Genomic DNA, 14,686 nt, shown 5'->3' with positions numbered 1-14,686 from the left:
GTAACTGTGATTTGGGTTATTCTTCCCAATATGCATCACTTTGCATTTGTCCACATTAAATTTCATCTGCCACTTGGACGCCCAGTCTTCCAATTTCCTAAGGACTGCCTGCAATGTTTCACAATATGCATGCGTTTTAACAACTTTGAACAGTTTAGTGTCATCTGCAGATTTAATCACCTCACTCATCGTTCGAATTTCACAGTGATGTACTATAGAGGCAGAGTGAAAAAGCTGGAGTGGATTCCTTCTGCAGCCATGCAACTAAAGGGAAATAACCCTGTCCAGAATGTCTCACTTATTGCACTGTAACATCATTTTCTGACAGAAAAATTATTTCTTATGCACGTCCAGTTTCAGCATCCAACAATAGTGCCAAGCTTAAAGGGCAAGTATATTGTGGGAGATCTGGCAATTGCCAAGTGCTGAAAATGCTTGAGACTCAGAAACTGAAAACTAGAAACCCTGCAAGAATAAGTTTTCAAGCTCTTCTTTACTCTCACCTTGTCCACCCAGAATGCCTGTTGATTTCACAACCATTTCAAGCTTTTTATCCCAAGTAAAGGTACGAATGTAATCTGTGGGAAAACAATTCAGATACATCAACTATTATAGTATAGCAATAACAGTAATATTTCATATTATCATGTTTCTATCTGCAAATCAAATCTGACAAAGTTAAAGCATTTTAGAAACACTAATTAGGTGAGGACTGATGTATGTGTTAGTATGTATATATAGGGATAAAGAGGGGCTGTGATGAACGTTACAATGGAACTTGCTCAAAACCAACAATGCTGCTTTCTTAGCTCCTTTGTTTCCTGTGATTAATTTTTTTTTCTTTTGATCTTATTTCTCATATTTTCACAATCTGAAAGGGAGACATGGACATAGCCCACTTTCGCATGAAAGTCTGATACATCATATCCACAAATTCCTGCAGAAAATAGTCCCCAGCGGCCAAAGCCGATCTGTGGGACTCAGATTTGGAATATTTTGAAGACTTATGAGAATTTTCACCAGAACTGCACCCTCCTCGCCCAATTTTGGCATCCCAGACACTGGAATCGCGTCTCTGGCCCCTCGCAGGCTGCAGCACATAGAATATCTGGCTGCGAAACTGCAATCCATCCGCTGCTTTTACAGCATGAATTCATGCCATCTTGTTCTGAAGTGGCCATCTGTGAAATTTGGAGCAAAAACCAAGCTTCTTAGTCCAAAAAATATAGTTTTAAAAACTTTTTTAAAAATCCAAGATGGCCACCGCGGGTGCCGATTTTGACTGAAAAACACCCGTGAAAAATGCAGGAAAACACGAAAAACGGTAATTTTATGATTTTACACGTGGGGGTGGGGGACCAGGGTACGCAGGGAAACCACCCAAAACCCCAATTTGAGCACCCACCAAAATCGGCAAACTCTATGACTCACAGACACCAAAGAGACATGTGCTGCAATGAAAGTCTATGGCAGCCTGCAATACACAGTACAAGCAAGGAGATCAGTACCTTAGATGCTGATTAAACTGGATTTTTCAGGTCTTCTGACAGCTTCACCTTCCCTGTCACCACAGATCATGACCACCAGGACCCCTCAGGGAAATTAGGTAAGACATGCAGTCCAGTTCCGATCCTGGCATACCTCCACGGAACCGCAGTAGCCTGCGCTCTACCCCTTTGCGGATGAACCAAATGGCTCCTGATCCCGGAGACCCGATCTAATCTGCAGGTTAAGCTTACAGAGCACCCTCCAGAAGCAGGCAAAATTTAAGATGTTTGTGATCTCCTGACGAAGGATCACTCGCACAGAGTTGATCCGCAGCACGGGGGCAGACCCGTGAAATAAATAAAAAAAGACTAGGAATTGAAAACAAATCACGAGCAGAATAGACTGATTTCATATGCAGAGAAGCTGCAGGATCAAAACAGCATGACAGGAAGCTCCCGGGCAGGTAGCCCAAAGGAGAAAGAACAAGTTTTAGTAACCCTGCAGCAGAAGCTATCAGACACAAGAATCCACGAGTTCAGCTTCCAGAGGGATTGCACAAGAAATGGTAATTACCACATACCACAGACTCAGAAGAGTCTCCAGATCTGTTTTCTAAGTTCCAACAAGCCTGAAGAAGCCAACAAATGAAGATATCAGTAATAGCAAGCATGTAGCACTTGTGCTGAATTCTACTGATGCTCAAAGAATGTACAATTCCCAAATGGAAATGAAGTTCTGCCAAACCCAGCAACCCATAAATCTACTAATTCTAAGTATTTACCATTCTGTAGCATCCAGGTTTCAAACTGTACTACTAGCTTATATCAGGGGTAGGCAATTCTGGTCCTCGAGAGCTGGAGCCAGGTCAGGTTTTCAAGATATCCATTAGCCAAATGTGAACAAGAAAGGGATTTGGGGGTGCTGATAGACAGAACCCTAAAACCATTGGCTCAATGTGTGGCGGCGGCGAAGAAAGCAAATAGGATGTTAGGCATGATTAAGAAGGGGATCATGAGTAGGTCGCAAGATGTTATAATGCCACTTTACAGAACAATGGTCAGACCACACTTAGAATACTGTGTCCAACACTGGTCTCCATACCTTAAGAAGGATAAAATTCTGTTGGAGAGGGTACAGAGGCGAGCCACGAAACTAGTCAAAGGCATGGAGAATTTAAGCTACATGGAACGCCTCGGAAAACTGGGACTGTTCATCCTCGAAAAGAGAAGACTGCGTGGGGATCTAATAGAGACTTTTAAAATATTAAAGGGATTTGATCAAATTGACCAGGAAGCAGCATTACTGACATTTTCAGATGTGACGCGGACAAGAGGTCATAGCCTAAAACTGAATGGCAGCAGGTTCAGGACAAATGTCAGGAAGTTCTGTTTCACACAAAGAGTGGTGGGCGCTTGGAATGCTCTCCCGGAGGAGGTGGTGGCAGAAAATACTGTGCTGGGTTTCAAACGCATGTTGGATGCACATCTTCTTGCAGATCATATTGAGGGATACGGGAAAACCAGGTCTCCAAAAAGGAGCACCTAAATGAGCCTCCGCGTGTGCGGATCGCCGGACTAGACGGACCTTGGTCTGATCCGGTGAAGGCGTTTCTTAATATGTATGAGATGGATTTGCATGCATTGCCTCCTTGAGATGCAAATCTATCTCATGCATATTTATTGTGGATATCCTGCAAACCTGACCTGGCTCCGGCTCTCGAGGACCGGAATTGCCTACTCCTGGCTTATATCAAATATTCTCACACAAAACTCATCGCAACAAAACCAAGCCATTTGGTCATGGAAAATGGAAAGAGGTGGAATGAAACATTCAGAGGAACATAAAGGTTTAATCAGATCAGATTGGGATAGGTTTAACTAATCAATGATAGCAAGGGGAAAAAAGGCCTGTTGAATTCAGACTATAATGGAATAATCTGACAGGGTCACTTAGGATGCTCTCTGACATTCAGAGATTTAAAAAGGTGTTAAAATTACTTTATTTATAGAGGCCTTTTCTTGAAAGCTGCTCAGTTTAATAATACCGTTGGATAGGTTTTTTAAAAAACTGTGTATGTTTCTTGTGAACCGCTTAGATTTAAGCAGGGTACACCTGTGATATCTGTGAGGCAATCGTTTGCCTGTTTTGGTAAATGCAGGGCAGATGCTAGTCATACTCGTACCTTTCCCACTGCATTTATCACATAGGCTTTGCATTAACCACACCGTAAGAACATAATAGCCCAATAGCCCGTTCTGAATGTGGCCAATCCAGGTCACTAGTATCTGGCCAAAACCCAAAGAGCAACAGCCTTCCATGCTACTGATACAGGACAAGCAATGGCTTCCCCCATGTCTTTCTCAATAACAGACTATGGACTTTTCCTCCAGGAACTTGTCCAAACCTTTCTTAAAACCAGCTACGCTATCCGCTCTTACCACAACCTGTGGCAATGCGTTCCAGAGCTTAACTATTCTCTGAGTGAAAAAAAATTTCCTCCAATTGGTTTTAAAAGTATTTCCCTGTAACTTCGAGTGTCCCCTAGTCCTTGTAATTTTTGACGGAGTGATAAATTGATTATTTAAATAAATAAATAAAACTGCAGTGTTACATACCAATGATGCCGACCACCAACTCATCACTGGTATCATCACGACCCACCAGCAGAGAGTAGTCAATGATAAGGTGACTAGAGAGGAAGTGGGAGTCACTGTGGATTGAGGCCCTTAGCACCGACTTGCAGTGAGATCGGATATACAATGGATTATCCCGCACCATCTTCAGTAAGTTCTCATCCAGTAGCACCACATCACAACTCTCCTTCCCCATGTCAGTCTTCACATTTCGATTTCTCAGAGAACCTTTCAAGTCAAAAACCTGGAAGAGAATGAATAGTAGAGTTCTGTTACTGGAATTTATCAACTGCCTTAGCTATAATTATACTTTTAAAATAAATATAGGCATACAGAGCCGTGAAAGAAATGCATCTCTTCCTATTGTAAGAGAGAGATAAAGTGAGAATATAGAGTTTGACTTTGTACTGCAGATTAGTTGGATTATTGTATTATTTTGTTTAATTTTGATTAAAAACTATGAACCAGATATTCAGTGGGACTTCTGAAGGGTAATTTTAAATGAGTACCAAGATGGCCAAAACATAGAGCCACATGTTGTGCCTATTCTATAAAGGCATTAACTAATGTGGTACAACAAATGCTATTTTTCTCTGGGAAAGATCAATGATTAAATCCCATAAAAGATATCTCCAACTAAAAAGCTTTTTTTCTTTCTTTTTTTAAATGATGGATCCTCAGGAGGGCTCAACCAGAACACGTTATTAGTCAATCACCTCACCATATTCCTCATAAGCTTACACATATATATTTTTTTCATTTAGATATTGTTTCATTACTACATTAAGCATAAAGCATCACCTTGGGTAAATCTCTTCATAAAGGCAGTTAATAAATCCCAATAAATAAATAAAATTACCATTTAATTATTGTATGGATTATTATCTTGTGGGTAAGTATTGAAAAACATGTATAAATAAACAAAATGTACGGAATGGATCTAAGATGAATATAGTAATTGACTAACACAGAGTTCTGGTTGCGCCCACCATCTCTGGATCCCAATCATTAAAAAAGAAAAAAAAAAAAAAGCATTAATGGAAGATTTTTTATATGGTATTTATCAAGGCAGCATATGCTATGTGCCTTTACAAAATAGACTATACAATAGCTCTCTAACTTTGTGTATGTGCCATAAGAACATAAGCAGTGCCTCCACCGGGTCAGACCATAGGTCCATCCTGCCCGGCAGTCCGCTCCCGCCGCGGCCCAAACAGGTCACGACCTGTCTGAATCACCAGAAGGGGCTCCCTTGCCACCTTGGTTTCTCATTGAAGTCCTGTCTTCCCATCGAAGTCCTAACCCTCCGGTCTTGCACATGCACGACCTGGTTGGGTTTCTATACTTATTACCTGGTTAGCTTTCTATACTTGTGTTACATCCCAACTCCTCCCTCAGTATCCCACGATCCCTTTATCCCTCAGGAATCCATCCAATCCCTGTTTGAATCCCTGTACCGTACTCTGCCTGATCACTTCCTCCGGTAGCGCATTCCAAGTGTCCACGACCCTTTGGGTGAAAAAAAACTTCCTTGCATTTGTTTTGAACCTATCTCCCTTCAGTTTCTCCGAATGCCCCCTCGTACTTGTTGTCCCCTTCAGTCTGAAGAATCTGTCCCTATCCACCCTCTCTATGCCCCTCATGATCTTGAAGGTCTCTATCATATCTCCCCTGAGCCTCCTTTTTTCCAGAGAGAAGAGCCCCAGCCTATCCAACCTCTCAGCGTATGGGCATTGTTCCAGCCCTTTTAACAGTTTCGTTGCTCTCCTTTGGACTCTCTCAAGTACCGCCATGTCCTTCTTGAGGTGCGGCGACCAATACTGAACGCAGTATTCCAGATGTGGACGCACCATCACTCGATACAATGGCATGATGACTTCCCGCGTCCTGGTTGTTATGCCCCTCTTTATGATGCCCAGCATCCTGTTGGCACACATGCCCTGGGAAGATTTACTTGTATACCATATAAAAATAGGTGCCATGTTTTCTGTGTACCATCTTTTATGAACATGTACACTGGAGCAATATAGTTTATCCTTGTGTGGACATCTTCAGCTGATTTCAGAGAGATGCTACTTGGCTTAGGGGATGGAACTTGTATATTGTTTTGTTTTTTCTTTGTGGTTTATACAATCAAAGCAGTTTTTTTTATATATTTTAGACATGTACTTATTTTGTACATGGGGCAATGAAGCGTTAAGTGACTTGCCCAGAGTCACAAGAAGCTACAGTGAGAAAAACTCATAACATCAGGGTGCCAAGGCAGCTACTCTAACCATTAGGCTACTCCTCCACCCTTAGATTTTAAGATTTATCATAAAGCTCTCCTCAGACAAAGAAATAGGTAAAACAGTAAAATGTCGGTGGTGAAGGGGCCATCAATAATTAAAGAAGGCTATTTAATTTTTCATTGTCTACAGTTGCCATGTAGTCATTGCTGGTACTGGGAGTTGATTTATGGCATCAATGGGCACCATGTATAAATGGGAAAGCCTCCTCCCCATGCAGTGTATATAAACAGGGCTAAAGCCACTTACCTGAGCCATTTTTCTGCCATAAAAAAGATTCTCCATGACTAGCAAGTCCAGCTTTTTTTCAGTATTGTTCTGTGAGTTCTTGTAACCAATTCGAAACACACCAAGAATCTTAGCTAAGGCAGTAGGTCTCTGAGATAAAAGAGCCAAACATAAATTATTACATAGTGATCAACAAAAACTAAACTCTGCTAGATATTTAGTTTTTCCATTTTCACAATTGGAAACACTTCTTATTAATCTCACCAACAGTCACTTGGAAAACCTAAACTATGCTTTCTCCAGGCTCACTCAACAGAAGAAAATGTACAGCTGGTATCTGCGCAATAATTCAACACACTACCACAACAACCTACATAAATAAAGGTTTAAGTGCAAAGTTGACAATGTGGTAATTAGGATGAAAAAAAAGGTTTTGCTTGGTATTTTGTAAGTAAAATGAATCAATAAAATTAGAGAACACATGGCTTTGCAGCATATTTTTGGCACAACACTTTATGGCATCTGCTGTGAGGAGAGATAGGAAAAATCAATGGGGTTAATATTCAAAGTGATTTAATTAGGCAGGAGAAGCTCCTGTTTGGTTAAATCGTGCTGAGTAGATCAGGTGCAGATATTCAGTGGCACTGAATTGGATACTGCTGTGGAATATCTACTCTAATTACCACAAACTATTCATTTTGTGCCAGGACTGTATGGCAGCAGTTGGGAGTTATGTGGGAACTGGTGTTATTCAGTGCTGGTGTCCACATACAGATAATGGGAAATACTGGATCGCATAACAAGTGGTCCTAACTATGTCTGGTTAGCTACACAGTAATGGCAGTGAATATCGGATGCCCCACCTCCAGGGATCTGGATATTCACTCTCAGACAGGGCTTGTTACTGAAAATCGACTCCAATGTTATTACCAATGGCAGTAAATTAGAAATGTGGGTAGAGGCATAAGTGATTTATTCAAGGTCATGGAATTATTCTGTGCTCTGACACCAGGGAATACTGGAAAGGAAGATGAGTCCCTCTAGACCAGTCTAGAAACGTGAATTTATCCTCTTTTATCAGCAGATAGAGACCAGAATCACTGGTTTGATGACATCTCCCAATATAGGGTCCTATGCATTCCAAATTTTGCCAGTATTTCTGAATCAAAGCAATATGACAACATTCCCGATCTCAAAAAGAATAGGGTAAAGAATCAACTGAAACCAAGTCAGATTTTGGTCCACTGATCAACAATTTATAAAAAGTGCAAAATACTAAAAGTACTAGTCCCCTCCCTTGTTCTAAAGTCTAACCTCTCTCTTCTGTATACCAATCCTGCAAGATGCATCAACAGGCAAGCCCTAGACTGGTTTGAAAGGAATCAAGGACAGGAAATTAGCAAGCAAGATTTAATTTAATTTAATTTTATTTCTTATATACCGCTATACCGTAAGGTTCTAAGCGGTTTACAATATAGATACATTAAGATACAATATAATAAGTAAGTATATAGGTACTTGGAAGTTCCCTAACTGTCCCGAAGGCTCACAGTCTAGCTAAAGTACCCGAGAAAAACAATTAGTGAAAAGTAAAGATGTGAAATGTAAAGACAGAGATAGAAACAAGATATGAAACATCCCAACAAGATTTCATTGAATAAATTAAAATTAGGATTAAAAGTAGAAATATAATAATAATAAAAATAAATAAAATATATAAGAAATAAATAAAAAGAGTTCCAATCAGAACAATAGAATCAGATGTTAGAAGATCATAACTACATGCCAAGGAGTGAAGCTGTTATGCTCCTTGAGTCCTGAAATATGGAACCCAGTTACTAAACGATATTCCAGCCATAAGGTTTCCTATGATGTAGTGATGAGTGCTGAAAAGCTGACAGGTCATACTGAATCAGAGTTAAGACAGTGTCAGAGAGCAGGATTGTCTAATTGGATCTGAGACAATGCAATGTCGAAATGCAGGCTAGTTATATAGAGCAAAGTCAGGCAGTGACAAATGCAGGCGTGTTTTTAGGAGCAGGTGGCCTTTGAAACAGCTGGTCAACCGCCACTCGGCGATCAGTTGCATTAAACGGTCACTGCCATCCTCTTCAGATCCGATGGCCGTCGCCAATATTCTCGGGATCCTCCTAAGATTGCGGCGACCTCCCAATCAGGACAACCGCTCTCCCGACTTCACACTGGGATCCCTCTTTGGCCGTTCTCTCTCCGATAGCACTGCCTCCGAGCCCTCCGATGCACCGTCCTCCTCCCCACTTGCACGTCCTCATGTGCAAAGAAACGGAAGTATGTGGTTATCGGCACTCAGATGAAGAGGAGCCGAAACCAAATCTCTCTCACTCTCCACGAAAAAAACAGGACCCAATCCGATATCACTCGACCGCCAACATGGAACCAGCCAAGAAGCAGGTGAGAGGCCCCCTCAGCTGTTAGGCCGGAGTAACTGTCAGACTGAAGAGTCAGTGAAGTGAACTTAAAAAAAAAAACCCCAGATAAAAACAAGAAGGAACTCCCAAATGTGAGTGATAGAGACCAGAAACAATAACAGTAAATTAAAAATTCAAAAGAAATCAAATAAGACAAAGAAAAAACAAAAAACAAAAAGAGGGATGATGGAAACAGCACAGTTGATGACCTAACTGGCCGCCATCTTGTTGAAGATTTAATTCCTCCTTCCTTTCCATCCTTCCAGACCAGTCCAGACACATGGGAAGTACCAAAGCAGTATCTAAAGGGGGGAGGGGGGCTAGACAGTCCCCTGTAACATGCTTGCTCCCAAAAAAACCAAGCCTACCTTAACAGCACAGGACTTAGCCATATACTTCCAAGAAAAAATAAATAACATTCGCAAACAATTACCTCAAACCAAAAAACTTGACTCTCCAAATAACTTACACAGTTCAAAGATCCCTATGGCTATATATATGACATTTAGAGCTCCTTTTACTAAGGTGCGCTAGTGGTTTTAGCGCACGTTACCATACCGCATGCATTAAAAACTAACGCCTCCATAGAGCTTGTGTTAGTATTTTTCGTTTAGCACATGCTAAAAACGCTAGCGCAGCTTAGTAAAAGGAGCCCTTAGATTACCGCCAGTGAGTGATATTGAGCGTTTATTCCAAAAAGTCAACATCAATGGATCTAACTTTGAACAGATTCCTCCCTTCATCGTAAATGATTTGTTTCTATTTTTGACTCTCTAATGCATACTTTGATTGTATACAGTCTGAAGACAAGTTCCCTACCCAAACAATGGAAGACTGCTACAATTTGGTCCAATCATCAAAGACCACAAATAAGCCCTCAAGAAATAACAAATTATAGACCCATTGCAAACATCCCATTTCTAGCTAAATTAATGGAAAAATTGTTTTTGATCAAGTCTCAGAATTCATCGAATTGACAAACATACTCCATCCCAATCAAACAGAGTTTAGAAAACATCATTCTACCAAACTCTCATTACTAGGCATGACTACTTCCATTCTTTATCATCTAGATCAGTGTATCTCAAACTGTGTGCCTCTTGAGATTCCAAGTGTGCCACAGCACACTGAGGAGGAAGAGAGGCGCCTGCCAGCTGACGTCCCTATGTGGTACAGCACCAGTGCTGCCCGATTTGCTGAAGGCCTGCATGTTTCCTCCTTCTCTCTAGCGTACTCCGGCTTCCCCCCTGGCCTCCAGGTCTCACCTTTAAAGCTAATTACAGCAGCCTGCAAAGGATTGCCAGTAGGTAAAATGATTTGAGAATTTATATCTGCTGTGTATATTGGGTGAATATGAAAAATAAATGGAAAAAATTGCATTACAATTAGTAAAGGGGATGGGATCTGGGGCGGAGCTTGGGTGGGCTTAGGAAGGTCTGTGGTTGGGGTACTCAGTTGATATTTGTTAGACTTAGGTGGTACTTAGCTTGAACTAGTTATTTCCATCTCTAGATCAATGATAAATATATTAAACAGCAGAAGTCCCAGCAAAGACACATAGGGAACCCCACTATTTACACTTATCCACAGAAAATATTGACCATTTAACTCTACTCTCTGATTTCTTTTTTTCAATCAGTTCTTAATCCATAATACGATTTTACCTCTTATCCCATGCCTTTCTAATTTTTCAGAAGACTTTCAAGAGGTACTTTGTCAAATACCTTTTGAAAATCCAGATACACAATATTAATCAACTCACATTTATCCACCCCTTTAAAGAAATGCAGTAGATTGGTAAGGCAAGATTTCCCTTGACTAAATCCATGTTGGCTCTGTCTCATTAATCTATGCTTATATATCGTATGCTATTAGGCTCATAATCAAAAAACACAGACGTCCAAAAAGTATTCTAAAATCAGCACTTGGCCCTGTCTTTGCTGCTGTTTGTGCTTTATTTAGAACCATTTTTAAGCACAGCAATGGGTGACCCTGATATTGTTGGAGTTAAAATATCTAAAGAGGTTGTCAAAGTGTTAGCCTTTGCTGACAATTTACTTTTTACATTAGGAAATCCGAAAGCCTCCATTGGACATCTTTTACAGGCTTTAGACAAATTTAAATTTTATTCTGGCTTTATTCCAGTGATAGCATTACCAGTAGCCTTACAGGACTCCTGGGAGGGGAACTTTCCCTTTTCTTGGGCATGTGACTCTTTGAAATATTTGGGAGTCCAGTTGTATACACAGCGGCCCCTGCACCATTACCTCCCGCACCAATTCATGTGCTCCTCTAAGAACTAAGTCTAAAATTGTTTCACCTCTTGCCACTTTCTGAACTAGCTACTCCATAAAGCAGTCCTTGATTACATCAAGTAATTTTACCTCCCTAGCATGCCCTGTTATATTTACCCTTTCAATATCGGGGTAGTTAAACTCACCCATTATTACTGTGTTACTCAGTCTGTTAGCCTAATCTAATTTAATATAATCAGGGATTTATGGGTTGCACTATGCCTACATAGGTTCAAAGCGACTTACAAAATGGAAAAGGTGAACTGAACGGAGCGATAAAAGGAATCTTAGGAATCCATTATAGCATGGGAATACATTACATCATAGAGAAGCATAGACTAAGATCATTGGGAATTGAAGAGATGGGGAAGACGTATTGAGTGATTAAGGTGTTGCGGGAGCTACATTAAAAGAAAATAAGGGGAGGAGCATGTGCAACAGGAGAGCCAGCGTATTTAGAAGAAGCAAGTCATGAGGTAGGTAAAACCTGTGTCAGTCATTATCCAGTGTAGCAAAGTACTTGGTTCACTGGTGGTAATAGGGTGAACAGTGGAGCCACATGTTGGTGGAAGTTGGGTTTAATTGCTGGTAGAGTCGAAGAGAAAGGTCTTTAGTTTCTTCCAAAACTTGGTGTAGTAAAATTGAGTTCTGGTGGCAGTCGGGAGATCGTTCCAAGCTTTCAACCCAGAGAATGTGAACATTGAGTGGAATACACTTCTCCCTCCGAATCCGCGGTTTCGCTTATTTGTGAGATATATATATTTTTTAATCATTTTTTATTTTTTTGGGCTATTTTTAAGCCCTCTGAGACTCCCAGGAACATTACCTGGTGGTCTAGTGGGCTTTTGGGCAGGAGCGATCTTCCTACACTCCTGCCCCATGCAGATCACTCATAGGAAATGGCTGCCTTGAGCTCCCGTAGTCTCTCGAGTAATGAGTAGATACCATTTTCTATTGAAAGTATATTTGCAAATGGGAGTGAGGAGGGTGAATTAAAGTTTACTGTATGGTTTAATCAATAGAAAAGAATATTTATTTTTGTATATTTTTGATTAAATGCTAAAGGAAAGGGTGGGTGTGAAGGGAATAAATTTATTTATTTGATGTTATACTAGAAAGAAATTCAAGTGATGTATTTAATTTTAAATATTTTATTATTTGTACACTTGTTGTAAGATTAAGAAATGAATAAAGAATTTTAAAAAAAATCTGATTTAAGGGAGGAATAGCTTCTGAAAGAAATTTCAATATCTCATGCAAATATCTTAAAAAGATAAAAAGGAGATATTCCAGGAGATTTTAGAAAGTTCAGGAGATGGAGATTTAGTCTTTTATTATAATTTTCAATAAACTCTATGGGGTTCATAATTTTAAAAAAAAGTCTAAAAAGTGTCCTAAATGGCTACTTGGACAATCAAAAAGCCTGATCGTCCAAGTACCCATAACCAAAGCTGGTTTTTAGACGTATCTAAAAACAGCTTAGGCCTTTCCCCTGCCTCTAAACGCACAGAGAGAAAAGAGGTGTGTTTAGAGGAGGGGAAAGGGCGGGCAGTGGGCGGGAGGTGGGCCGACCTACACCTAGGCGTACAACAGGTATAACCAAAATATTAACAGGTTGCCTAGTCGGCACTTAGACCTTTTTGACTTAGACGAAGTCAAACCAAGTCTAAGTGCCGAAAAAGGGGCCGCTGAGCTGATGGCCGCTGGCGTGATCAGTTCAGCGGCCCGGCAACCTACCCACCGCAACCATCGTGGCACATGGGCCCAACCCGGCCCCAACCCCCCACAGGAGGGGCCTAAGGCTCCTGGGCCTATTCTGATTGGCCCAGGCGCCTGAGGCCCCATCTGTGGGCGGGATTTCTGCCGCCTGGACTAATCCGGCCCCATTCTGGACCCGGCTGGCCTGCTGGGCTTGGCACCCGTCCGTCTGGCCAACTTACAGGTACGGGGAAGGGGTGGGGGGCTCGGCCGGGGGGGATCGCGGGTCGGCGGGGGGGTCCTTTCGGGGGTTCTGGGGGGGGCGGTCGTTGGGGGGAGGAGGGTTGTGTCGAGGGCAGGAGGGCCTGGGATCCCTCTTGCCCGTATTGTAGTGGGGAGTAGGGGGTCGCCGGGGCCAGGAGGGCTTGGGCTCCCTCCTGGTCTGTTGTTTCGGAGGGGGGGTCGCCGGGGCCAGGAGAGATTGGGCTCTCTCCTGGCCCATTGTTTCGGAGGGGGAGGTCGCCGGGGCCAGGAGGACGTGGGCTCCTCCCTGGCCTGCTCTTACTCGGCGGAGGGGGGGCACGATCGCCGGGGCAAGAGGGCTTGAGCTCCCTCTTGCCCCGATTTTGTCGGGGGGGGGGGGGTCGCGGTTCAACGAGGTAAGAGGGCTTGGGCTTCCTCTTGCCCCGATGTTGTCGGGGGGGGGGGGAGTTCGCGGTTCGACATAGCAGGAGGGCTTGGCGCACCCTCCTGCCTGGATCGTTGTGGGGGGGCGATTCTGTAACAGGTGTTGTTTTTGACAGACACTGGTTACAGAATCCAGCATTTAGGCAAAGGACTGGCTCCTCCTTCGCCTAAAAGCCCTTCTGTTGGACGTTTGGGGCTTAGATGTTTTTTTTGGTTCATTATGGCCAAAAAGTGTTGATGTCGTGGGGGTGTACTTGTAGACGTAGTGGTGATCTGGGCGTTTAGTAGAGGCAGGCCATAATCAAAACAAGGACGTTTGTTTTAGTTATAGACACTTTCCCTGCTTCTGCTTTGAATGTTTAAGGACTTAAGCCAAAAGGGGACTTAGACATTTTTTTTATTATGCCCCTCCACGTTCTTATGAATGATCAATTTATCTTTGATAATAGCTGCAGACATATTTTGCAATAATTTAACCTCCTCTTTTAAAGATAATATTTGAGCAGCAAACCCAATCTTAGTTCCTTCTAAATTTTTTGTCAAGCCATCAAATTTACTCACAAGTGTAGAAATTTCTTGAGAAGAATTTGTTATCTTGGAATCCAGCCTCTGGAGAAATTCTTAAATGGTTTCCAGAGACACCACTGGGGAGGACTCTGCTGGCTTTCACTGCTGATTGCTCTCTACCACCATTCCCTTCACCAGTAATCCCCGAATGGGGCCTGCAATAATGCTTGCATAAATGCAGAACTCCTTGCTGCCACAGAGATCAACCATCTTTTTTCTTAGGCTTCTGGCATTTGCATATAGACATTTCAAACAATCTTTGTCATTCTTTTTTAAAATTTGCTCAGCAGTTGGCATGGCTAATTTGTAAATCAGTCTGCTCTGTATTTAAGAAAACATGGTCTACTGTGGCCTCT

General features: G+C 42.0%; 1 protein-coding gene across 8 annotated transcripts in view; it reads right to left on the bottom strand.

Moving 5' to 3' along the window:
• The window catches only part of PIKFYVE (phosphoinositide kinase, FYVE-type zinc finger containing), a 936,520-nt gene that overhangs the window by 33,840 nt on the left and 887,994 nt on the right, over positions 1–14,686 (bottom strand). For all 8 annotated transcript variants that reach the window (XM_033947121.1, XM_033947126.1, XM_033947127.1 and 5 more), the window contains 3 exons: positions 6,659–6,787; positions 4,104–4,365; positions 504–578 (listed from right to left, as the gene is read on the bottom strand). In XM_033947121.1, coding sequence (XP_033803012.1) covers positions 504–578; positions 4,104–4,365; positions 6,659–6,787 — 466 coding nt within the window. The remainder of the gene's footprint in view (positions 1–503; positions 579–4,103; positions 4,366–6,658; positions 6,788–14,686) is intronic.

Source organism: Geotrypetes seraphini, chromosome 5 (assembly GCF_902459505.1).
Source record: "Geotrypetes seraphini chromosome 5, aGeoSer1.1, whole genome shotgun sequence".
Classification (NCBI taxonomy): Eukaryota; Metazoa; Chordata; class Amphibia; order Gymnophiona; family Dermophiidae; genus Geotrypetes; species Geotrypetes seraphini.
The sequence above is the reverse complement of the archived record's forward strand: the minus strand, read 5'-3'. Positions and strand labels throughout refer to the sequence as shown.